This window comes from Oryctolagus cuniculus, chromosome 19, assembly GCF_051225735.1.
Source record: "Oryctolagus cuniculus isolate XC-2025 breed Fujian yellow rabbit chromosome 19, ASM5122573v1, whole genome shotgun sequence".
Lineage (NCBI taxonomy): Eukaryota > Metazoa > Chordata > Mammalia > Lagomorpha > Leporidae > Oryctolagus > Oryctolagus cuniculus.
In genome coordinates, this window is record NC_142885.1 from 4,321,860 (window position 1) to 4,344,085 (window position 22,226).

Below are 22,226 nucleotides of genomic sequence, written 5' to 3' on the forward strand. Positions count from 1 at the left end.
GACAAGGGCCAGCATCTCCGTGTCCACCTGCGGCCGTGGGCTGTGTGGGCTGTGTGGCCCTGGGGAGCCGCAGCCTCTTCTCCCACGGCCGGGGGCCCAGCGTGGCTCCAGCTGGGCCTCCTGGACCCTGTGCCGGCCCTCGCTTCCGCCACCTGCTGCAAATGCTGGGCCCTGGGCCGGCCCCATCCCCACACGCCGCCTCCGTGGGACGCAGTCCCTGGAGAGCCCCTCCCATGCGGGCAGAGGCCATCATGAGCCTGGGGGAGAGGCCCGCGCGTGAGTTTTTTTTAAAATTTGTTTATTTTAAAACATGAAATCCAAGCTGAATAGAAACCACAGAAATCACATTGACGAGATTTTTAGTATTTGCCAAGAAAAATAAGGTCCCCAAAGAAATAAAAATCAAACCCCAAACCCAGTCTTTAAAAAAAAAACAACAACAAAAACAGCACGGCGACAGTACGGACGGCCGCAGCCCCATGGAGCCGGGCGGGTGGCATGGAGGGCGGGGGTGGGGGAGGGGCGTCTCGACAGAACCGTGTGCATGTCTGTTCCATGACAGACAGTGGCATGGAACACACCCGTCGTGGCTCAACACGGGGGACGATTCCATGCGAGAGGCCCTGGCCCCTCGCCTAGGGCGCAGGGACCGGGCAGGGCTGGGACCTGGGGTTGCATAGTGAGGTGGGGGGGTGGAGGGAGAAGGGTCAGGGGCTGCTCCCACCCAGGCCCTCCCACCCCCCAAGCCCAACCCTGGGGAGTGGGCGCCTCGTGCCGCTGGCTGCCCTGCTCCCCACGAGGTCAAGGACCCCTCCCCCCATGCTCCACGGTCCAGTGGTGCAAGGTGGCCCTGGGCTGCCACCCCAGGAGGGGCTGGGGGGTGGGGCACGGTGAGGGAAGGGGCACTGAAGACTCCAAATGAAAAAAAGAAAAGAAAACAATGGCAGGAGCCGTTCCTGCCCGGCCCGAGGCCTGTTCTTCCTTCAGCCTTGGGGAGTGGGAGGCCACAGGCAGCCCGGGACAGCACCGTGCACGGGCACGCTGGCCACCATCCCTGGCCTGGAGTGCGGCTGCTGCCCAGGCTCTGGCCCATGTCCAGGGCTGCTTCCGCCACGGAGTCCAGTCGGGAGGACGCCGGGCAGGTCGGCTTTGGCCGGGCCTGCCCCTCCACTGAGGTTTGGCGATGCCCAGGGCCGAGATGCCCGCACAGACACCCCCCACCTGCCTCCCACCCCGCTTGTTGGTCCCGGATGCCAGCGTGGAGAGAGGGGCTTGGTGAGGAAGGGCAGGGGCCCTGCTCTCGGTGTCCAGCAGCCCTCCGGCTGCCCCGGCCCGAGCCCACGCGGAGCTGCCGCGGCCGGAAGCACAGCAAACATCACACACAGAACCGAAAGCACCTTAGGAAGCCGCATTCCCGCTCCACAGGGGCGCTGAGGCCGCAGGGACCCCGGCCAGAGCCCACGGGACATCTGTTCCCGAGGACAGGGCCCTCCGGGGGCAGCACCGGCCCAGGGAGGGGCCTCCACCTGCTCCCCAGCTCACCCTGCGGAGAGACGGCCACTCCAGCCTGGACGCGGGCTCGCCTGCTGGCTCTGGGCAGCCAGGGGCACCGGTGGAGGCTGGGAGTGAGGTCAGTGGTTAGTCCCAAGTGGGCATCAGAGGCCAGGGGCACAGTCACAGCCGGCTCGGGTCAGGCCCCAGGGAGTCCCCCTTGGCCGAGCCCCATCTGCCCTAGAGATGACAAACGTGGTTAGTGCAAAAAACGAACCGGACAAAGCTGCCAGCTCTCTGGGGCGGGGGGGGGGGGGGTTTGGCACCAAGAAGGCGGCCAGCACCGAGAGGCCGGTGTGCAGCCGGGACTCCGCGCGGCACCTGCTGTCCCTGGAGGGCTGGGGGAGGGAGAGAGCGAGCAGCGGCGGGCGGGAGGCAGCGCGGGGAGCCCTCCCGGGAGGAGGGGCGCGCTTGTGTCAGGCGGGTACTGGATGCTGCAGAGAGAGGGGCGCGTGGGGACGAGCAGGAGGGCACAGCGCCTGTGTGCCGGGAGGTCACCCCCAGGGGCCCTGTGGAGGGAAGCGGGGGCGGGCGGCGGGCAGGAAGGCTCTGTCCCGGAGTGTGAGCCGAGTCGGGGGTGCAGGCCCAGGGCCCCTGTTCTCATCTCCATGCCCCTGTGGGGAGGGGGAGAGGGCAATGGGCCTGCAGGGGGCCCGAGGCTGGCGTGGCGTGGCGTGGCGTGGTGGAGCTCGCGGAGGGTCCGGCGGCAGCCCTGGGGTGCAAGCAGCCGTGCGAGGGGTGGGGCGGGAGGCGCCGGTGCGGTCTAGTGCCCGCTGCCGCTGGAGTCGGGGCGAGGCTGGCTCGTGGCGAGGTACTTGGCTCTCATGCTGGATGTGTACTGGGGAGACAAGGACGTGGGTCAGAGGCCTCCTGGCGTGGCCCTTGGTCGGCGGTGGGATGCACCAGCGCGGAGCCTAGCCTGCACCAAGGACCAGCTGGGGCGGGGGGAGTCCGCCTGAGCCACTGACACCTAGCCGCGCCCCACACGCTTGGGACTGGAAGGTCACACAGGCTGCCTACCAGTGCCAGGCGAGGGCTGGGCCAGGCCACGAGCTGCAGGCCATGGCCACAGAAGCAAGGAGACCCTGGCCTATGGCGGCTCTGTGCAGCGCTAGCACCGCACCCCCGGGAGGGAGAGCCCGAAAGCCATGCGGCCCCTCGGCGGAGGACCCAGCTGGGGGTCCTCCAGGGTCTTGCACTCAGGGCCCAGGGTGGCTGCAGGGGCAGGCGGCCTGTGGGGCTTGGCCACCGCCTTCCGACAGGAGGTGCACATGCGTGTGCAAGCAAGTGCGAGTGCGTGTGTGCTCACGGAGGCACGTGCTGAGGCCAGGCGATGTGCAAATGGCTCCTGACCACACAGAGCGCCTGGCGGCCCTGCGGGTGGGGGTCCCACAACCCAAGGGAGCCCGGCCAGTCCTGAGTCCCCAGGCCCTCCCGGAGCCCCTGTGCTGTGAGCAGCCAGCTGCAGGGCAAGGCGGTGAGGCTGTGGCGCTCCCCACGCATGCGGTGGCCATGGCGGGCAGGCAGCCCAGACCCGAGAGGCAGCCGAAGCAGGTGCCACACGGCTGTGTGGGGCAGGCGAGCCTGCACACCTGTGTGCACCTGCACGTGTGGCCTCTGCCCCCAGGCCAGGTGCGCACAGGGGTCTGGGTGGGTGGTCTCCTCGCCGGGAGGAGACGGGGTAGAGGGGCTAGGCCCCTGCAGCAGGTGGTACAACCCCCAGGGGCTGAAGATGGGAGGGGCTCTCTGCCCGTACCGTGGGGCCGGTGAGAGGTCTCGGCGGCTGGGCCGGCCCTGGAGCAGAACAGGGGGACGGCGGCCGTGTGGGGCGGGGCCCGGGGGTCAGTACCTGTTGCTCCCAGGGCACGGCTACCACAGCGTTCGGGCACTGCCCATGGGCTGAAACCGCCAGCCCGCGTGGCTGCCAGAGTCCGAGGCAGCCAGATAGCGCTGGGAGGGCCCAGGGGTGCAGGAGAGAGAGAGAGAGAGGGCGGCCTCAACGCCAGGCTGCGCTGGCCGGAGCAGGCCGGGGGGCCACCGAGTGTGCAGGGGGGCCTTTGGGACAGCCGTGGCCGCCCCGCGGGAGGGCGCTTCCCAGGCAAGGTGGCCGGCAGCCTCTCGGCTCCCGCGCTGTGGCCAGGCCCTGCCAGGAAGCCCGCCAGGCCCCCAGCTCTTCCACATGTTCCTCCTCTTTGGCACCGAATCCACCCTGTTCCCTCCTGGGGCCAGAGAGGAGGCCAGCCCCAGGCGGGGCCCGGGGCGCGCGCTCAGGACGGAGGAGCAGTGAGGCCAGGGCCCGGCACTGCGGGAAGCTCGAGGGATGGGAAGAGAGGCAGTGGGAGAGCACGTCCCGGGGGCACCAGGGCCCAGGGCGCCTCCAGGCCAGCTCAAAGTAGCAAGGGCTCCTTTCAGGCCTGGCCACCCAGCCCGGGTGCCCGGGGCCAGGGAGCGCACCCCTTGGCCCCTGGCTGCCCCTGGAGCCCACGCTGCCTGTGACAGCCACGCCGGAGCACCTGGGCGGCAGCGCGGCCGCCCACCCGCGCCCACCCTCCTGCCCCGAGACTTACTGAGGGCGGTGGGGACTCGCGCCCGATGAGGGGGGTGTTCTCGCAGCGTGGGTTCTGGAGGTTGGCGTTCTGGCTCCTGAGTGGGCAGACAGGCAGTGAGCGCCCCTGGCCTGGGCGGACCAGCCGGTCCCCACCCAGCTCTGCCTGGCATCGGGGCCCACGGCACTCACGCGCCCGGCCAGAGCCCGCTGTGGCCTCCCCACGGCCCCTCTGCTGGCTGCGCCGGGAAGAGGCTCTGGGTGCTGGGCCCCGGGCCCTGCGGGCTCCCCGCGACTCACATGTACTCGGTAACCGGGGCGTTGCTGACGGTGTGGGCCGCGGCCGGGATGCTGGTCTCACTGCCGTAGCTGCTCCCACAGCTGTACAGGCTCGGCATGTGCACGCGGTACAGGCTGTCGTGCGCCTGCCGCGGCCCGGGGGCCGCCTCCTCCTCCCCGTCGTCATCGGCGCCCCTGTAGGGAGCACACCCAGCCCGCTTCAGGCCCGGGTGGGAGCCAGCCGGAGCGCGGCGCGGCAGCACCTGGCTCTGACCACGCTCGGTGCTTGCACGCTGTGGCTCTGTGGGGGCCGGCAGACCACGCGGTCACCGCAGCGTGGGTTCCGCACCAGCACCTGCTGTCTGATGAGCAGAGTGGGCAGGAGGCCCGCGTGCACCCCTGGGGGCGTGGACCAGGAGCTCCTTCCCCGCCCCCTGGACTTCCCTCCCACTCCTGTGGCTGTCGCGGGGGAGGCTTGGGGGCAGGCTGCGCCCACTCTGAGCTCCTCTAGGCTCTGCTGGTCCCACAGGGGACACAAGGCCAGGCTGTCTGGTGCTGGGCGGCAGGGCAGGGGTTCACGTGGTGTGGCTTGCCTGGCCCTGGAGGTGGATCCTCCTACAACCTCGTTTTGCAAAAACCCACAGTCACCGATAAGCAGCGGTGAAGCGACGCCCCTGCCACCATCGGCGCTAAGGCCTCTGTCACCAGCGCCGGCACCAGCACCACTACTTCATCGCCGGCACCAGCGCCGCCATCAGCACCACTATTTCACCGCCAGCACCAGCGCCGCCATCAACATCAGCTCTGGCAGGCAGCGTCCCCGGGGGGCCTGGGGCCTGGCCGTCCGGTGGAGCCCCGGGGCCTCACCTCTTGTGTTGCCAGGTGTGCGGGACGCTGCAGACGATGGAGCTGAACATGAGGGCGGTGACGAAGGAGAAGAGGGCCAGGTAGACGAGGCCCTCGACGCCGTCGTAGCAGAGGCCGGTCAGCGCCTGCACGTAGTCCTGAGCCGCGGTGGGGAAACGGGAGATGGGTGCCGTGAGACCGACCTGCCAGGGCCCCGCCATCTGTGGAGAGCCCCCCACCCCCGCCGCGGCCTCACCAGATGCAAGCTGCGGCAGTCCACCAGGGCGGTGAGGTGCTGCAGGTTCACCTCCGTGCCGTTCAGCACTTCCTGGACACGGAGCAGGGGTTCCTGGGGGCACGCGCCACGCACGGTCAGCACCGCGCTGGAGCACCGGAGCGGGCCACACCCCCCAGCACTCCTGGGTCTGCCTCTGCCCCACCACCTGGTCTTGGGCACCCCCAAGTCGTGTCCTGGCCTCCCTGGGGGCCATTGAGGACAAGAGGCCGCCAGACCCTGTGCTCGCTGCTGTGTGAACACACCCTCCTGCATTGTGGTGCCGGGGACACGGCAGCCTCCCACCTGTCCACACTGGGGCTGGGTTAGCTCTGAAGAGCCCTTCAGAGAACAGTCGCAGGACTGCGGAGATGGGCAGTGCGTGGGGCTCTCTGCAGAGTGCACCCAGCCCTCCAGTGCCTGTCTGCGTGTGCCTGTGTGCCCTCCAGTGCCTGTGTGTGCACGTGTGCCCTCCAGTGCCTGCGTGTGCCCTGCAGTGCCTGCGTGTGTGCCCTGCAGTGCCCACATGTGTACATCCTACAGTGCGTGCTGTGCCTAGGTATGCAGACGCGTGTGCACACAGGTGCCCCCACCCCGCCTCCTTGGGAGCTACTGTCTGGGCTGCACTGCGCCCCCCGGATTCCTATGTTAAGTCCCTGACCTGACCCCTGGTCCTAGGATGTGAGACCTCTGGGAGGTAGCCGAGGCCCAGTAGGTCACACAGTGGGGGCCCTCATGCGGCGGCACTGGGCTCCAGGTGAGGAGGGGAGGGCACTCGAAGTCCCGGCTCCGTCTGGGGCTGAAGCTGCCTGGTCAATGGTTCTCTTATGGTGGGGCCAACTGACGTACACACCTGCCTCAGACAGTGCAGGCGGCACCCTGGCTGTGACCACATAGGAACCTGGGAAGTGGCGTCCGCATCAGTGGGTACGCGCTTGGTATTGGTGCCGTGCCGCTTCTCAGAGCACGGAGCTGGAGGACACGGCTGTGCCCACCGTGCTGGGGCAGTGCGCAAGGGGCCGGGGGCCCCGCAGGGCCGGCTTTTTGCCAGAGCAGGTGGCAGGTACATAGGCGTTGTAGTGCACACGCTCAGAGCCCGGGCGCCACAGGGGGGCAAAGTCACCACCCCTCACATTCCCAGGACAGCACGGGGGACCTGGGCTTGTCCTCCAGAGGGGACTCAAATGCACTTCTTCCCAGAGACCACCACCAATCCTGGGGAAGAGGGGGTGGGCGCCCCGACTCCCCCCATGCTGCCCCAGCCGCCCCTGCCCGGGAGCCCTCGGGGGGAAGGGCGCCTCACCTTGGCGGCCGGGTGCTCCCGCGTGGTGCTCCCCAGGAGCTCGGCCACCAGGTCCTGCATCTCCACCAGCGCCTTGTGGCTGCCTGACAGCTTCTGCTCCAGGGAGGCAGCCGTTCCAGCCGGGCTGAGCCCACCCCGCGCCCCCCAGCTGCCCGCACGCCCGGGGAAGGCACAGACCCCAGGTGGTGACAGGGGCCTGCTCCAGAGAGCAGAGTCCTCAGGACCCAGGGTGGCAGGATGACAGACAGTGGGTAGCGGCTGTGACCAGTGGGTGCACCCGAGCAGCCCACAGGAGTCGTCCACGGGACACCAGAGGCCTCCTGGGGCTCTTCCCGCCCCAAGGCAGTGAGAGGAGCCCAGGCCCAGCGCACCAAGCAGCTCTCCCAGCATGCTTCACCCGGGGCACACAGCACTCACCGGCTGCCCCTCACGGAGCCACGCCCACACAGACGCCAACCCCGCCCCTGCGTCCCAGCCCGGGCTCTCACCTGCCGGAAGGGGTTGGTGGCGCGGGGTGAGCAGGCCAGGTAGTACTGCAGAATGTCTGCAGAGAGAGGGCAGCGTGGGCTGAGCCCCCCGGACCGCTGTGTGTGCACATGGGTGTCGGCACGTGTGCACATTCGTGTCTACACATGCACACGGGACCGCTGGTGTGTCTGTGTGTGCTTCAGGTGTGCACCCGGGAGCCCAGCTGTGTCTGCCGTGTGCTCGGGGGGTGGGGCAGGAGGCAGAGCCCCACCTGAGACAACCTGCGACCCCCGGGCCCCGTGGGCGGGACCGTACTGGGGCGAGCACGTCCCTCCAGGGAGGAGAGGGCACAGCCAGGGGCCGGCTCGTCTGCACGGTCACACCCATGCAGGGTCAGGAGGAATTTCCCTACAATCCCATCCCGGCATCTCTGGAAGAGCCCGGCTGAGGGCACCCGGACGGGCGGGCACCCTCTCCCGCCCAGCGACTGTGGCTCCGGGGCCCTGGGGCCTGGGCGCCCACCTGCCCCTTGCCCGGGTCACACCCCCTGAGCTCTGAGAGCTGGCTATCTGATTACAGAGATGCCACAGGAAGGAAAATCACTTCTTCAAAAGAGGACAAAAGTCCTCAGGAGCCTAAGTCGGCACCAGAGTCGGGGCGTCCCAGGAGGGTGCCGGGCTGGGGGCTCCAGCTCACCGCGTGGGGCCAGGACCTAGGGCCCCGAGCAGTGCAGACCGGAGAGGCTCCCAGACGGGGTGGGGACAGCGGCCACATGGACCCCGCTGGCCCCAGGCCTCCCTCATCGGGGCCCCCGGCTTTGGCAGAACTGGGCCCTCAACCAAATGGGCAGGGAACCTGGCCACCGGTCAGTCCCTTGGCTCTGGTGGACAAAAGCAGGCAGGCTGGGCCCTGCCAGGCCACGCCCGGCCCAGCGTGCACAGGGACAGCCCCTGCCTGCCATCCAGGAACCCCTTACCCGCATCGCAAACCTTGCGCACCTGCCCCCTGCCCCCGGCCCCCAGCACCGCTCAGGGAGCGACCCAGGCCCCAGTAGTTGCTCTGCCTCCATGCCTGATGCCCCATCTGCTCAGCCCTCCCCATAAAAGACATCAAGGTACCGCTCCTGTCTGCAGAGGAAGCGGGGGCCCCAGCCGTGACGGGCCTCTAACACACACCAGTGTCTGCCTCGGGGCCTTGGCACCTGCGCTGCCACCTGTTGGGTGGTCCTGGGTCACCTGGCCTCCACGCCCCAGGCCCTTCTCTGCTGGCTCATGAGCCGGCCCTGGGGTGCGGACTCACCTCCGCTCAGCACTGAGTGCTCCTCCACCATCTTAGTCACGTAGGTGTTGGGGTCCACACAGAAGTCGCTGGAGCCCTGGGGAGGTGCAGGCGAGGGGGGTAACCAGGCTGGCCCCAGAGGTGGGTCTCTGCCCTCGGTTCCCAGCGGGAGATCATGGCCCCCGGGGTCTGCCTTGGTCTGGGGTCACGGAGGCGCTGTGAGCCCTCGGCAGGCCCCACCCTCCAGAGACACAGGGACGACCCAGGGCGCCCCTCCCCCACTGAAGCCCAGGCGTGGGGACCCCTGGTCCTGGGGCACTCACCACAGACACGGCCAGCTCCAAGCCCAGGGCACCCCAGCTGATGACCAGGGCCAGGACCCCCAGCAGGCAGACCCTTGGGGCAGAGACAGCCATCAGCAGCCCCAGGCTGGGGGGTCGCGCTCCCCGGGGGCTGCGCTCTTCCCAGAACTGCCTGAGGCCGGGAAGGCGGCTCCTCCAGGCCAGGTGGGACTCGGGGCTCAGAGCTGGGGGCAGGGAGGGTGGGCTTCGGCGTGGCCAGGAGGCTGGTGGCCCCATGGCCTCTCCTCCTGTGCCTGGCCCCCCGACCAGGCCGTGCTCACTCTGGCCTGCGGTCTACCCGGCGGCCTAGGGACAGTGACCCTGGGCCGGCCCAGGTCCTCATTTGCTCCGAGCCCCTACCACGCTGCCTGTCTCAGAGCCTAGGCCTGGGGTGGCCTGTGTCCCCTCCAGCCCCCTGCGCCCCCACAGGCCCCAGTACTGGCCCTTGGACAGCACTGCCCGTGAGTCCAGGGCTCGCTCGCGCCCCTGCGCCCCTCTCCGGGGCCCCTGCAGGTCTCAGGCAGAGCAGGGAGCCCGGCCGGCCCTGCCGCCTGCACTCCCTCTGCCCTGGTTTCATTCCCCCCTCCCCCGGCTCATCATCTCTGCCGCATTCATTCATTCATCCCTGTGCACGTCTCTCCCAGCACCTGGTCAGTGCTGTGCCGTTTTCCGGCGAGGGACACTGACGGCGGGGGCTCTGCGCCACGAGCTGCCTGGAAGCAGCACCCCTGGGTCTGGAACCCGGGCCGCTCTGAGCCATGGACGGAGGGGCTGCAGGAAGGCGACCCCAGCTCTCGGGGACCTGGGCAGGCAGCTCCGGGTCTCGGGACGCCACGTGCTGGCCCCCCTGCAGACTCACGAGGGAGGAGCAGAGCGGGGAAGCTAGAGAGGGCAGGGCAAGGCCGCGGGGGCCGGGGCAGGCCCCCCCAGCAGCAGCAGCGAGGGTCTCCACAGACTCACCCCACCAGGATGCCCTTGGAGCTACGGATGAGGCCGACCAGCACCAGGAGGCAGATGCTCACGTCCAGCAGCAGCAGGCCTAGGTAGCCCAGCCACCTGCGGATGCCACGGGTGTGGGCCGACGGCCTGGCACGGGGCGGCCGGGGACCCCGGGGTACCAGGTGCACCCGGGGCAGGGCCACGCTTCCCCTGGGCAAAGCAGGCGTGGTGGGTCACACCTGTACCAGTCGTAGAGGTCCACCTGCTCGGCCAGCAGCTCCAGCGACACGCCCGGGTTCCTCCAGAAGGGGATGGTGGCCGTGTAGGCCAGCAGCAGCTCCAGCAAGCCCTGCAGCCGCTGCACGGCCCGCAGTGGCTCCGGCTGCCCGCTCAGCTGCCGCTCCAGGCTCTGCAGGTTGGGCTCCGCCGTGCGGTTCAGGGCGGCGGCCGTGTCCCATACCTGCGGCCGGGATGTGTGCGGGGCGGTGTGAGGTGGGCGGGGGGCCGTGCTCTGCGCCTCCCTCGACGCCCTCGCCCCGCCCTCCCGGCCACTCACGCGGTCCTGCACCCCGGCCACCGTGCGGTTGGCGTGGCGGAGCGAGTAGGTGGCCCGATGGACGCCGTCACTGGTCTCCCCATTGCCATAGAATCCCACGGCGATGCCGGCGCTGCGAGAAGGCAGAGACCGGTGACGGCGCGGCCCGCCCAGACTGCGCCCACCCATCCAGCCACGCCCTTCCCCTAGGCCACACCCACCCGCTGACCCCGCCCCATCCCCGCCCTTCCCCTCAGCCCTGTCCTCTGCCACCCACCCGCTGGCCCAGCCCCGCCCTTCCTCCCGCTGGCCCCGCCCCTCCCGGGCCGCGCCCCGCCGCGCTCACCTGCACACCAGCGTGGCGATGATGACGCACCAGGCGGTGCAGCAGCAGTCGGCGTCCAGGTGCTCTTCGCTCTTGCGCCGCCGGCAGCACAGCCAGAAGGAGTAGAAGAGGAGGAAGAGGAGGTCCAGGGCGAGGCAGGCCAGGGCCGCCGCCCCCAGCAGCAGCAGCGCCTGCGGGCGGGCAGCAGGGAGGCGGCGCTGGCGCGGGGGGGCCTGGCACCCGCCACTTAGCCGCCACCACCGCCACCTCCCTCGCCACCTCAGTGACAAGGTGTGTCCCTCCAGACCCGGACAACACCCCAGCTGAGGGAGGCTCCGCCCACAGGGGGCCTGTCCCTTACTGGGTCTCCCGGCCAGGTCCAGGGCAGGCTGCGTCCCCGTGCCCCGGGCAAGGGGAGGTATTTTGCCATTTGGAGCCCCTCTCCAATGTGCAGGGGGCTGCACGAGGGAGCGGCCACTCCCCCGCCTGCTGCTTTTGAGACTTGGCACTGGGTGCCACTTGGTGGAGTCCCTCCATACTGGAGGAGGTGGTGGTGCCAGGGCCCCCAGCCAGGCCCAGCACCCACACAGGCTGTGCGCAGGTGCTGGGTCCTCCAGTCCCCAGGCCGGGCCCCCCGCAGGAAGTGGTCTGCTGGCTGCAGCAGTGAGCACTCGCCACTGGGAGGGGGGAGCAGGCCGGCGGGACAGGGCCCCAGGGCTGTACGTGGTTGGGGCAGGCGCCGGCTCCTCCCCTTCACCCCTGCACCTTAGTTTGCCTGGCCATTGCTTTTGCCCCCATATCACTGGTGCAGAGACCAGGCCCCCCAACCTCCTAAATCTGGCCACGTGGCACAGCTCCTCGGGAAACTCGGCACTTCCTGGGCCAGGGCAGGGTGGGGGCTGAGCACCGCACGGGGGAGGCCCAGGGAGGGGTGAGCCGCTGGGACACACCTTCCCGAATGCTACACTGTCCCAGTCTTCCCCAGGCTGCCGCCAAGGCTCCAGGGACCAGTAGGAGCCAGTTGCCAGGCAGCAGGAGGGAGGCGCCCCCCCCCTCCACCGGACCAGGGCCTGCATGCGCAGCCAGCACCGGCCGATGCCACACCGGCACTCCGGGCAGGCGCTCAGGTGCTATGAGGCTGGGCCTGCGCCCCTGTGTAGGGGATGGCACGGGGTCCCCTCCCGCAAGGAGAACTCAGGCACCGCCAGCCGCTGGAGCTGGGCGCCTCCCACTCCTTCAGCCAGGGGCTGCTGCCCACGGCCACTGCCTTGGCAGGAGGGGCCTGCGGGGGCCTGGGCACGAGAGCTACCTGTCAGCCCGGGGCGCTCTGGTCCGAGGACTCAGGCCCTGGGGAGGGGGCCTTGCCTTAGCAGCCCAGTATCCTGGCAGCGGGCTCTGCACACGATGTTGGTGGGGGGGGCTCAGTAAACATGTGGGTGCTTCAGCAGCCGTGTCCTCTGGGCTCCCTCACGGGTGCTGACCCACAGCTGGTGACCACAGCCTTCAGGCCCCTCCGTGCAGGCCCCAGGCAGAGGGCAGCACACCTGTGAGGGCCGCCGACCCAGGGACCTGCACCTGGCACCTCTCTGGCACACGCACGGCCTGGCAGACCAGGGCCCACGTGAACCAGGAAGGAGCGGGCCCTGGTGTACCCTCAGACATGGACACGTGTGTCCAGGCCCACATACCCGGCCACGTGGGCTCCCAAGGCCCTGGCATCGGCCCTAGGGCGACACCGACCACTCCTGGCTCACTGAAGGGGGAGGGAAGAGCAGGGCCAGCGCCCAAGGAAGCCCAGGGCCAGGTCCTTGAGGGTGAAAATGTCATTCAAGCCCAGGGGACAGTGACAGGTGCAGAGCTGGGTGCCTGTCACTCCCAGCTCCCTGCCTGCAGGGGCAGCCAGTGTCCTGGCTCCTCCTCCCCCTGGCCTTGGCTGAAACTGGCCTCACTGGCCTGGGAGCCAGACAGCAGGCTATGGGGAGGGCGCTGTGGCCAGGGTGACCTCGGCCCCCGTCTCTGGGGCCAGATTCCCAGAGCACAGCCAGCGGCCCGGCCACCTCTTTCCAGGCCTGGCGTCCCTCTGCCTCTCCCCGGCCCATTCAGAGAGAGAATGGGAAACGCTGACCAGCACCTGGCTCTGACCAGATGGAATTTTCCGTCCGTGGGGGAAGTGAGCAGGGTTCGGCCAGGAGCTGCACTTGGCTGTGCGCTGCGCCTCCCGGGGCCTGGTCGCCCCCTGCTCACCCCGGGGCTCTGCTTCTCAGCGTTAGCCCTGCACCCCTAAACGCACAGGCTGGCTCCACGCAGCACGCCCCCCCCCCGCCTTGTCCTCGACTCTGCGCCCAGCTGCATGCCCCCTACCCGCCCCCAAAGCAGCCCACTCTGGAGACACCCAGTGAGCACGGGGCTCGGGTTTGAAGCCTCAGGCCCAGTGCTGGGGCGGCCAGGCCTGCGGGGGCCTCTGGGTCAGGAGTCCACCCGCAGCGACCCCCACGGGTCCCCAGCTCCAAGCTCCTCGTCCAGGATGCCCCCAGGAGGTCAGCGCAGACCCCAGGCCCAGCCTGGCTTCCTGCCCAGGTGAGCAGTCCCAACACGCACCAGGTCCTGGCGGCAGTGTGGCAGCGGGAGGCTGGACCCTGTGACAGGGGTGTGGGCCTGGAGAGGGCGGGCCGGTGGGGCTGTGCAGGCTGCACCTCCCGTGGCTACTGCTCCTGTCTGCCCCACTCCCAGCCTGGCCTGGACGGGGCGCTGACACCGTGTGCCAACACCCCTCCCTAAACGCCAGGCTCAGCGCCAACACAGGTCACTCAGGAGTGGCTATGTGTGACCCCTGGGCAGGACACAGCACTGCCACCTGCACAGGCAGCTCCAGCTCTGGTGGGGGTGTCTCCCAGTCTCACCTGCCCTGAGTGGGGTGTCTCCCACGGTCTCTCCTGTCCTGAGTGGGGGTGTCTCCCGTGGTCTCATCTGCCCTGAGTGGGGTTGAGTCTCCCATGGTCGCACCTGTCCTGAGTGGGGTGTCTCCCAGTCTCACCTGTCCTGAGTGGGGAGTCTCCCACAGGCTCACCTGTCCTGAGTGGGGTGTCTCCCACGGTCTCACCTGTCCTGAGTGGGGTGTCTCCCAGTCTCACCTGCCCTGAGTGGGGTTGAGTCTCCCACGGTCTCACCTGCCCTGAGTGGGGTGTCTCCCGCAGTCTCTCCTGTCCTGAGTGGGGTGTCTCCCACGGTCTCACTGTCCTGAGTGGGGAGTCTCCCACGTCTCACTGCCCTGAGTGGGGTGTCTCCCACGGTCTCACTGCCCTGAGTGGGGTGTCTCCCACGGTCTCACTGCCCTGAGTGGGGTGTCTCCCAGTCTCACTGCCCTGAGTGGGGGGTCTCCCACGGTCTCTCCTGTCCTGAGTGGGGGGTCTCCCACGGTCTCACTGCCCTGAGTGGGGGGTCTCCCACGGTCTCACTGCCCTGAGTGGGGTGTCTCCCACGGTCTCACTGCTCTGAGTGGGGTGTCTCCCACGGTCTCACTGTCCTGAGTGGGGGGTCTCCCAGTCTCACTGCTCTGAGTGGGGTGTCTCCCACGGTCTCACTGCCCTGAGTGGGGTGTCTCCCAGTCTCACTGCCCTGAGTGGGGGGTCTCCCACGGTCTCTCCTGTCCTGAGTGGGGGGTCTCCCACGGTCTCACTGCCCTGAGTGGGGGGTCTCCCACGGTCTCACTGCCCTGAGTGGGGTGTCTCCCACGGTCTCACTGCTCTGAGTGGGGTGTCTCCCACGGTCTCACTGTCCTGAGTGGGGGGTCTCCCAGTCTCACTGCCCTGAGTGGGGTGTCTCCCAGTCTCACTGCCCTGAGTGGGGTGTCTCCCGGTCTCGCTGTCCTGAGTGGGATTGAGCCTCCCTCAGTGCAGGGGTGATTGGTGAGCATCAACCTCCCTGGGCCTGCTCGTCTGCACTGGCCTGGCGCTTGGGCACAGGCAGTGCAGGCCCTGTTTGTGTGGACGAGGCGGCCTGGGCGCCCCCAGCATGTGGCACCAGTAGCAGGGTCACCTAAGCGGACCGCTGTGGGGCCAGAGGGCACCGGGCAGCACGGGGAGAGGTCACGGGGCTCACGTCCAGGTTGGTGTGCTCAGGTCCGCCGGCCCCGGAGCCAGGTGAGATCCGGCTTGAGCCTGCGAGGGCTCTGGGGCTCAGGGCAGGGGCAGACAAGAGGGGGCTCCGCTTGCCTCCGGGGGTGTCCTGCCGCTGCCCTGGAATGGGGACAGGAGGGCTGGAGCCCGCATGCCCCGGCCTGGGGTGAGGAGCGCGTGGCAGGGACGAGCTCCACATCACTGGGGCAGCTCCCTGGGCCTGGGGTCCCCCCCGGGAAGGGGCTCCCTCCCACCCCATCTCTCCTAGGGCCAGCCCTGCCTGCGCCCACTGTGCAGACCCCGAGCTGGAGGCCGGAGGCAGCAGCCAGGGCAGGCCAAGGGGAGAGGGAACCACGCCCCCGACGCACTCGGCCCGCGCCCCCGGCGACGTGGCCGGAAATGAGAAACAGACTTTCCAGCAGGCTAGGCTGGGGTCTCGGGAATTCCAGGAGGGTGAGCTCGCGGCCATGGCTGGAGGGCGTAGCCAGCAGTGGCCACGTGGGGCCGGGCAGGGGCTCATGTTTCTGCTCCAGCCTCCCCCCCCCCCACCACTGGCCAAGGTCCAGGTGGCCAGCACTCCCACCTCCTGGGGGGCACACACCTTGCCGGCCCTCACCCCCAGGCATCGCCTTGGAGGAGCCCCATGCGACGGGACGTGGGCTGGGGCCTCCAGAGAGCCCCGGCCAGCCCTCCTGCTTCGGGGTCCAGCTCCCACTCCAGGGGCAGAGGCCAAAGAACGTGCAGTCCCCGCGTGCACCCTCAGGGAACTGTCACCGCGCACCTGCGAACGCCACTCCATCGGCCTCTGACCCGGCCAGGAACTACCACGTGGGAGCCAGACCGGAGCCCAGTCCCAGGGCTCGGCCCAACCCCAGACCGGGCGACCTCTGTGATGGCCAGGATCCAGACCAGGGCGCAGCGGGCAGAAGGAGCGGGCGGCCTCCTCCCACAGCCGGGGCCATGCAGGCCACAGCGGGGCTTCCCCACAGCACATGTGCCAGCCGAGGCTACGACGGCCGTGGGCACAGGATGTGTGGGTCCCAGGCGTGTGTGATGGGGTGTGTGTGTTTGTGTTGTCTTCTGGGCCATAAGCAGCCCAGCCCCTGGGCAGAGGGGCCCCAGGCAGCCCCTGGCCGGCTCCTGAGGGCACACCCCAGCACCCTCGCCTCCCTCCGGCTCCTGTGGCCACAGGCACAGGCACAGAGCAGCGCTTCCCGTCCCTGAGCTGGAGGCCTGGCCTTGACCATGACCCACCTCGGCCTTCCCAGCCCCGTCCAGGGCACGAAGGGCGCCTCCGGGAGCGGGCGAGCGTGGGCAGCTAATTCTGGTGGTGCTGCCATCCCGTCCCCAGTGGGCACCCGGGACCTCCAGCTCCGGGTCGGCCTTGGGAAAGGGCCCCCATGCTCCCCACCCTGGGGACAAGCAGCGCGTGCTCTGTAGCCTCACCCCTCCCCAGGGCAGTGAGAAGCTCCGAGGGCCACAGGAGCCCTGGCCTAGCGTGGGGTGGAGGAGGGTCCCTGCAGGCCCCAGCAGGCAGGCCCCGGCCCCCCAGTGCCCGCCCTCTGTCCCACAGTGGCCGGATGGGCGCGCTCCCACAGCCGCGGCCCCACGCCCACAGCAGCAGGTTCACTTCCTCTTCTCTCCACAGCTGCCTGTGGGGGAGGGGCACAGGCCAGACCCTCCCCCACCGCACAACCTCCTGGGACCAGGGCCTTCCGGGAGGGGCGCCAGGCAGACTCTGCCCCCAGACCTGGCATGGAGGGAAGGCCAGTGGCAACCTGTGTAGGGGTCACCACGTCTGGCTCCCCCGGTCACACGGGGCTCCCCCACAGGGCTGCTTGGGGCCACAGCACAGGCCGGGGGCCGGCGGCCGAGGTGGCGGAGTGCACCCTCCCCAGAACTTGACCAGGAGCCCCTGGCCGGCGTCCGGGACGTGTCCGCTTGTGGGCAGCATAGTGCAGCACTGGGCCAGGCCCGGAGACAAGGTGCCCAGGGCTGCCCTGCCCCAGGGCCCGACCCCCGCACTCCACGCCCAGCTCAGCCAAGCTCGGCCACACAGGACCTTGTGCCAACTCCCCAGGGGCGCTCAGATAACTTGTCACTCTGCGGGATGCTGGGCGAGCACGGGGAGTGGGGGCCGTGGACGCGGTGCAGGACCCGGGCCCGCGGCAGAGGACGGCTGGGCCTCGGGAGTGCCCCACCCTGCCAACCTGGAGGCAGGGAGCCCCCCCCCCCCAGTCCCCACTCCTCCCTCTCCCTGCCGACCCCGCCAGCGGCGAGACGGGTGACAGCGCCATGTCAGCCACAGCTCACCTCCTTCTGATGAGCGGCGAGGAGGACAGCAGGGCCGGCCACGCACAATCAGGCCTGCAGCACCGCACACACACCCGTGCCTGCCAGGATCCCACCCGCGCCGGGCGCCACGGCCCTGCATGCTGTCCAGCCTTGGCTCACACACCTCTGGGCTCGGCCCCGCCCCCAAGGTGGCAGCGCTCCTCTGTGAGTGTCCAGACGGGAGAGACGCTGCCTTATTGTGGGCTGAGGCCCTGTTTCTCTGCCTCAGGGCCTTTGCACACTCTGTCCCACTGCCTGGAACCCTCTCCCCAGGGCCTCCGCACGCTGCTTCTGCCTCCTCACTAGCGTCTCCGCTGAAACACCTGGGTGCTCCGGTTCTCGCGAGAAACAGCCCCACGTGCTGGGCGGACCCCAGGCACCAGAGGGCTTCATTAAACAGGCAGCGAGGGTGCCCACCAGGCGTGGGCAGACTCCAAGCAGACAGGAAACACCTCCTCCTCCAGGGAGCCTTCCCTGGCTGCGGGGCTCCTGACGCCCCCATTCTGACCCCACCCAGACTGTAACCGTTCTTCTCTCCCCCTCCCACCCCTGCCCCAGGCAGCTCCTGGCCTGCCCGGACCAGGACAGCGCCTCCGAGTCTCAGGGCAGACTGAGAGCAGACAGCGTGGACGCCACCCCTGCCGGGCCCAGAAGCGCACGGGCCGCCCAAGGTCACAGGGTGAGAAGCGCCAGGGCTGGGGCCCAGGCCTGGCGCTCCCCACACTCCAACCGGGGGACCCCTCAGGAAGGCAGCCAGCATGGGCCTGCCCAACCGGAAAATCAGGACTTCCCTGCGCGGCACCACAGGCCCTGGGCCAGGTCAGGTGCCCCGGCCGCTGGTCTCCGGCTCTGCCAGCTCAGCTGTGGGGCCACGCGGCCGCCTCTGATCCTCCCCCGGCCACTCGGGGGCCCCAGCGGAGGCTAGGGAGCAGCACGGGGCGACCCACAGGCACCGTGGGGCCCGCCACTCAGCAACCTCTCGGGCCCAGAGGTGGGCGCAGTGGCCAGGAAGATGGTGGCCCAAGAAGACACCGTGGGTGCAGAACCCACCCTCGGCCTGCAAAGCCCAGGGCTCTGGGTGTCCTCAGAAGGGCCCCATCGGCTCCTGCTCCTCCGGTTGCAGCCTCGCAGTGGGGTGGCTGTGGGGGCCCCAGAAGCCCTGCCCCACGGCTGACCGGCTCCTCGTGGGGCAGCGGAAAGAGGCCCGAGCAGGATTCTGGCCCCACCGCTTGCTCGCAGGGATGGTGAGCCAGGTCCCGTCTCTCTGTGCCTCAGTTTGCTAATCTGCACAAGGGAGACGTCCCGGGGCTATATGCAAAGGGGCTAGTGACAGCCAGCCCCACACGGCCCTGTCCTGGGGCCCTCCCCACATCTGGGCAGCTCGAGAGGCAGGAGCTGTCCTCTCCAGCAGGGCCGACCAAGGGTCCAGGGCACGGGGAGCTAACAGGGTGCCGGCCAGCAACACCGCACCTGGACAGCAGAACGCGCCTCGTGCCAGGCCCCATGCCCACCCTGGAAGGGAGCTCCTGGCTCCGCCCCCTGCAGGAGGCACAGCCAGTGCCAAGGCCCGGTCCAGGTGCCGAGGGCTCAGGGCGGTCCAGCCCTTGCCCAAAGCACCTGAGCACGGAGGGTGGGGGCTGGCCGCACGTGCGGGTGTGGCTCCGGCACAGCCAGCACCGGCGCGGAGGCGGCAGGATGGAGGCAGGCCGGTTTCCACGCTGTGAATTATTCAGTGGCTAATTCTGCTCGGCGCAGAGAGGGGGCAGGAGAGTGAGTCAGAGCCGCCCACAGGGGAGCAGGGGGCAGGAACCAGGGCTCCCCAGGGCCTGAGGCTCTGCTGAGCAAACCCGGAGGGCCGGCCTCAAGTCCAGCTGGGGTGGGCAGCCCCAGTGCCCGGGCGGAGCTGAGACCCGGATGAGCCCTAGGGTCACAGAGCGTCCTGGAGGAGCACACACCTCTTGTTGGCTCACACAGGGCCCGCAGGGGACAGAGCCATCTCCCTGCCACGTTCCTGGGGCACACGGAGACGGCCCTCCTCCCGCTCGCTGTCTCTGGGCCTGTCCGGGCCAATCCCGCTCCCCTTTCTAATCTGCTTAGAAAGGTGGTCAGCTGGGGGACCGGCGCCCAGGGAAGCGCCGAGGCCGGGGGCAGCGCCGTGCTCCCCAGCACACAGGCTCACCCTCGGCTTCCCGTGCTCCGGAGAGGCGAGGCCACACACAGCCCTGCTCTGCGAGAGTGAGGTGGCAGATTCCCCGGCCCCATCCCCCGCCCCCAACAGGCCCAGCCGGACAGCAACCCAGAGGTGCCGGGGTGACCACGCGCCCCCGGCTCGGGGCTTTCTGGAATCCGGATCCCCGTGCAGGAAGGAAATGACCACAGCCTGGTCCCCTGCCTTGCACTCTAATGACAGTGGCTCGGCGCTGGGGCTTGGCACGGGGCCAGGCCCGGGCTCCTGGGGAGAGGGCTGCAAAGTGCTCCCTGCCACCCCCCAGCTCTGCCCAGGCTCAGCCCCTTCCAGCCTCCCGGACGGGCCCACCTTGGGTGCCCACAGCGGCACGCGGCATGCTGTGTGTACATCCCGGCGCCCAGCCACAGGGGGCTGGCGTCTGCCCAGGCCTCTCACCCACCCAAGCCTGGACATGGGATTCCCCAGCTGGGGCGACGGGGCGAGGGGGCGAGGAATCCCCTCTGCCTGCCTCAGGCCTGCTAGCCTCTGGTTAGGAGAGGAACCAGGCCGGCGGCCCCCGGTGAGGAGCTGGCCAACAGCAGGCAGGCGGCAGGGGGCCCGTGGAGGGGAGGGGGCCGGCTTCCTGGAACCCTACAAAGTGAGGCCTACAGAGCTGGGTGGGTGGGGGCGGCTGCAGCCTGGAGGGGGTCTGGGACCCTTGGTGGGGGTGGGGTGTATTCAGGCCCTTGAAGAGGGGGCCCCCCGGAAGGAAGAGGGGCTGTGGCCCACGAGGAGGGGGCCTGATGGGGGTTGGGGGAGTCGAGGGGGCCATGATCCGGGCCCCTGACCCCGCGACCCAGGGGCCCCGTCGCGTCACCTGCTGGTAGTCGCTGTCCTCGGGCCGGAACTGGCTGCTGGTGGGCTCCCAGCGCAGGTCGAAGTGGGGCAACCGGTGCAGGAGGCTCACCCACCAGGGCGCCGCGTAGCTGACCCCGGCCATGGCGGGCCCGGCCGCCTCCGGCTGCACGGCCGCTGCACGGGGCTCCCTCGCTGGGCCCGGGCGCGGGGTTCAGGAACCCGCGGACCCTGGCCTGGCAGCCTGCATCGTCCGCACGCTCTTGGGCCCGGCCCGGCCCGGCTCGGCCCGGCTCGGCTGCGCTCGGCTCCGCTCGGCCGCCCGCGCCCGCCGCCTCTTTGTTCGCCGCCGCCACCGCCCCCTCCGCGCCCCCGCCCGCCAGCCGGAGGCCCCGCCCCCGTCCCGCCATTGGCTGTCCTCCCCCCTGGGCCCGCACCCTCCCCGATCACCCGCCCACCGGTCCCGCCTCTGAACTGTCATTCGTCGACCTCCCTTCGGGCACGCCCCCTATCCCTGGAGCGCCCTGCTGTCTCTGCACTTCCATTGGTTTTTTCTCTCTTTGGTCCCTCCTCCGAGTCCGCCCGCCCTTTCGTTGCCTAATGGCCCCGCCCCCTGGAGGTCCTGCCCACAAGTTCCGCCCCTGCCCCGCCATTGGCCCATCATACTAGGCTCCGCCCACTCCCTCGCCCAGCCACGGGGCGCCTGGAGGGGAAGGCTGGGAGAACGGGTCCTCGATCGCCCAACGGGCCTCTCTGGGGTCTGGGAGCTGGAACCTGGCTGCACACGCAGCTGTGCTCATCACGCGTCCCCTCGTCGGTTCCACTGCTGCACGTGGGTCCCATGTTTGCAGCGGGGGCCAGGCTGCAGGTGCTGGTCTGTCTGGAGTCCAGCCTGGACCCTGCCGCCTGGGGCAGGTTCCTTGACCTCTCTGTGCATGAGGTCCTCGCGCGTAGGCGCCGCGAGCCGCCCGGGCGCCAAAAGGCTGTGTGTCTCAGGCAACTACGGCAAGGCCGTGGCTTTTGTCAAAGCCTGAGCCCAGGTGCTCACCCTGGTGCCCAGGCAGCTGGCAGGAATGGCAGGTCTGGACTTTGGAGCCGCAGGGCGGTGCTTCCTGCTGGGTCCCCGGGCAGTGGAAGCCAGGGAATGCCGGCCAATGGACTTAGGACAGGAGCTCAGCCAGGTGGGGAGAGCGTCCCTGTCATCTCGCGTGGGTGCAGCCCCTTGGCTCTGCCTGGTCACCGCCCTGGCTGGGTGTGCAGCCTCTCGGCCTGCCTGGTCACCGCCCTGGGGCCTTCCTTCTGGACCTCCTGCGCTCTGAGTAGCAGCTCTCCCCGCCCTGCCCTGGGCTGCTCAGCGGGCGCTGTGGCGGGCGGACGGGCCCTGGCTCGCAGGCCGTGGGTCTGTCCTCAGATCCTGTGACTACCCTGGCCTCCTCGTTTCCTGGGACAAGGCCTGCGGCAGGTCTTTGGAGAAGTGTGGTTTCCTTCCTCTGGACAGCTTAGAGCTCGCCCAGCAGGGACGTCCGATTCCCCATCTGCAAAGCCAGAACTTGGGGGGGGGGTCCGCCTCAAGCATTTCTTCCCCAACGCATCAAGCTGCAGGGAGCCCCAAGGCCATGTCCAGGGGTAGGTGGTACCTGGAGAAGTCACTCCTCTCACCTGCCCCAGGTGACTGCTGGGCGTGGCCACCCTTAGCCTCGCAGGACCAGCCGAGCCCTCCAGGGCACAGCAAGGGGACAGCCCACTGCTGCCCCCGTCCCGGGCTGATTCCGGCCTCAGGATCCCACAGGGTGAGGCTCCGAGGATGGGCAGGGTCGTCACGGCCACAGACAGAGGCCACGTTGCCCCCACGGTGGTGCCTCCTCTCCCAGGGTCTGTGTGGGGGGCGTGGGGCCTGGGGCTTCCTCCCCCTGTGTCCCGAAGCCTCGCAGAGCTGGGCACTTTCCTCTAACGATGCCCAAACACCACGGGAAACCTGACCTGGTGCCAGCGCCCGGCACTGGGCCTGCAGCCTCATTGGAAGGGCTCCGGTGGTGCTGGGGTAGCCTGAGCCCTAACCCTGTGCCAGCAG

At 69.5% G+C, this 22,226-nt stretch overlaps 1 protein-coding gene across 2 annotated transcripts; it reads right to left on the reverse strand.

Annotated features, from left to right (window-relative positions):
- Positions 1-342: 342 nt before the first annotated feature.
- TTYH3 (tweety family member 3) lies at positions 343-20,529 on the reverse strand. Of its 2 annotated transcripts, XM_051840643.3 has the most exons (15): positions 20,178-20,529; positions 10,706-10,875; positions 10,381-10,492; positions 10,064-10,284; positions 9,846-9,941; positions 8,868-8,940; positions 8,566-8,641; positions 7,287-7,342; positions 6,799-6,891; positions 5,478-5,570; positions 5,243-5,379; positions 4,397-4,570; positions 4,119-4,194; positions 3,401-3,501; positions 2,254-2,389 (listed from the first exon to the last, which is right to left on the reverse strand). In XM_051840643.3, the coding sequence occupies exons 1-14, from the start codon at positions 20,298-20,300 to the stop codon at positions 3,421-3,423; spliced, it is 1,581 nt and encodes a 526-aa protein (XP_051696603.1). In that variant the 5' UTR covers positions 20,301-20,529; the 3' UTR covers positions 2,254-2,389; positions 3,401-3,420. The 2 variants fall into 2 exon arrangements, with proteins under 2 accessions (XP_051696604.1, XP_051696603.1); XM_051840644.3 differs by lacking the exon at positions 3,401-3,501 and having other exon boundaries at positions 343-2,389.
- Positions 20,530-22,226: the final 1,697 nt, after the last annotated feature.

Bases quoted from the DNA above. Each gene is read 5' to 3' on its own strand.
- TTYH3 (XM_051840643.3), bottom strand. From the start codon at position 20,300: ATGGCCGGGGTCAGCTACGCGGCGCCCTGGTGGGTGAGCCTCCTGCAC. The intron at 10,493-10,705 runs GTGAGCGCGGCG...GCCTTCTCGCAG, and splicing joins ATCGCCACGCTGGTGTGCAG to CGCCGGCATCGCCGTGGGAT. The intron at 3,502-4,118 runs GTAAGTCTCGGG...GGGCCCTCCCAG, and splicing joins GCGAGTCCCCACCGCCCTCA to CGCTATCTGGCTGCCTCGGA.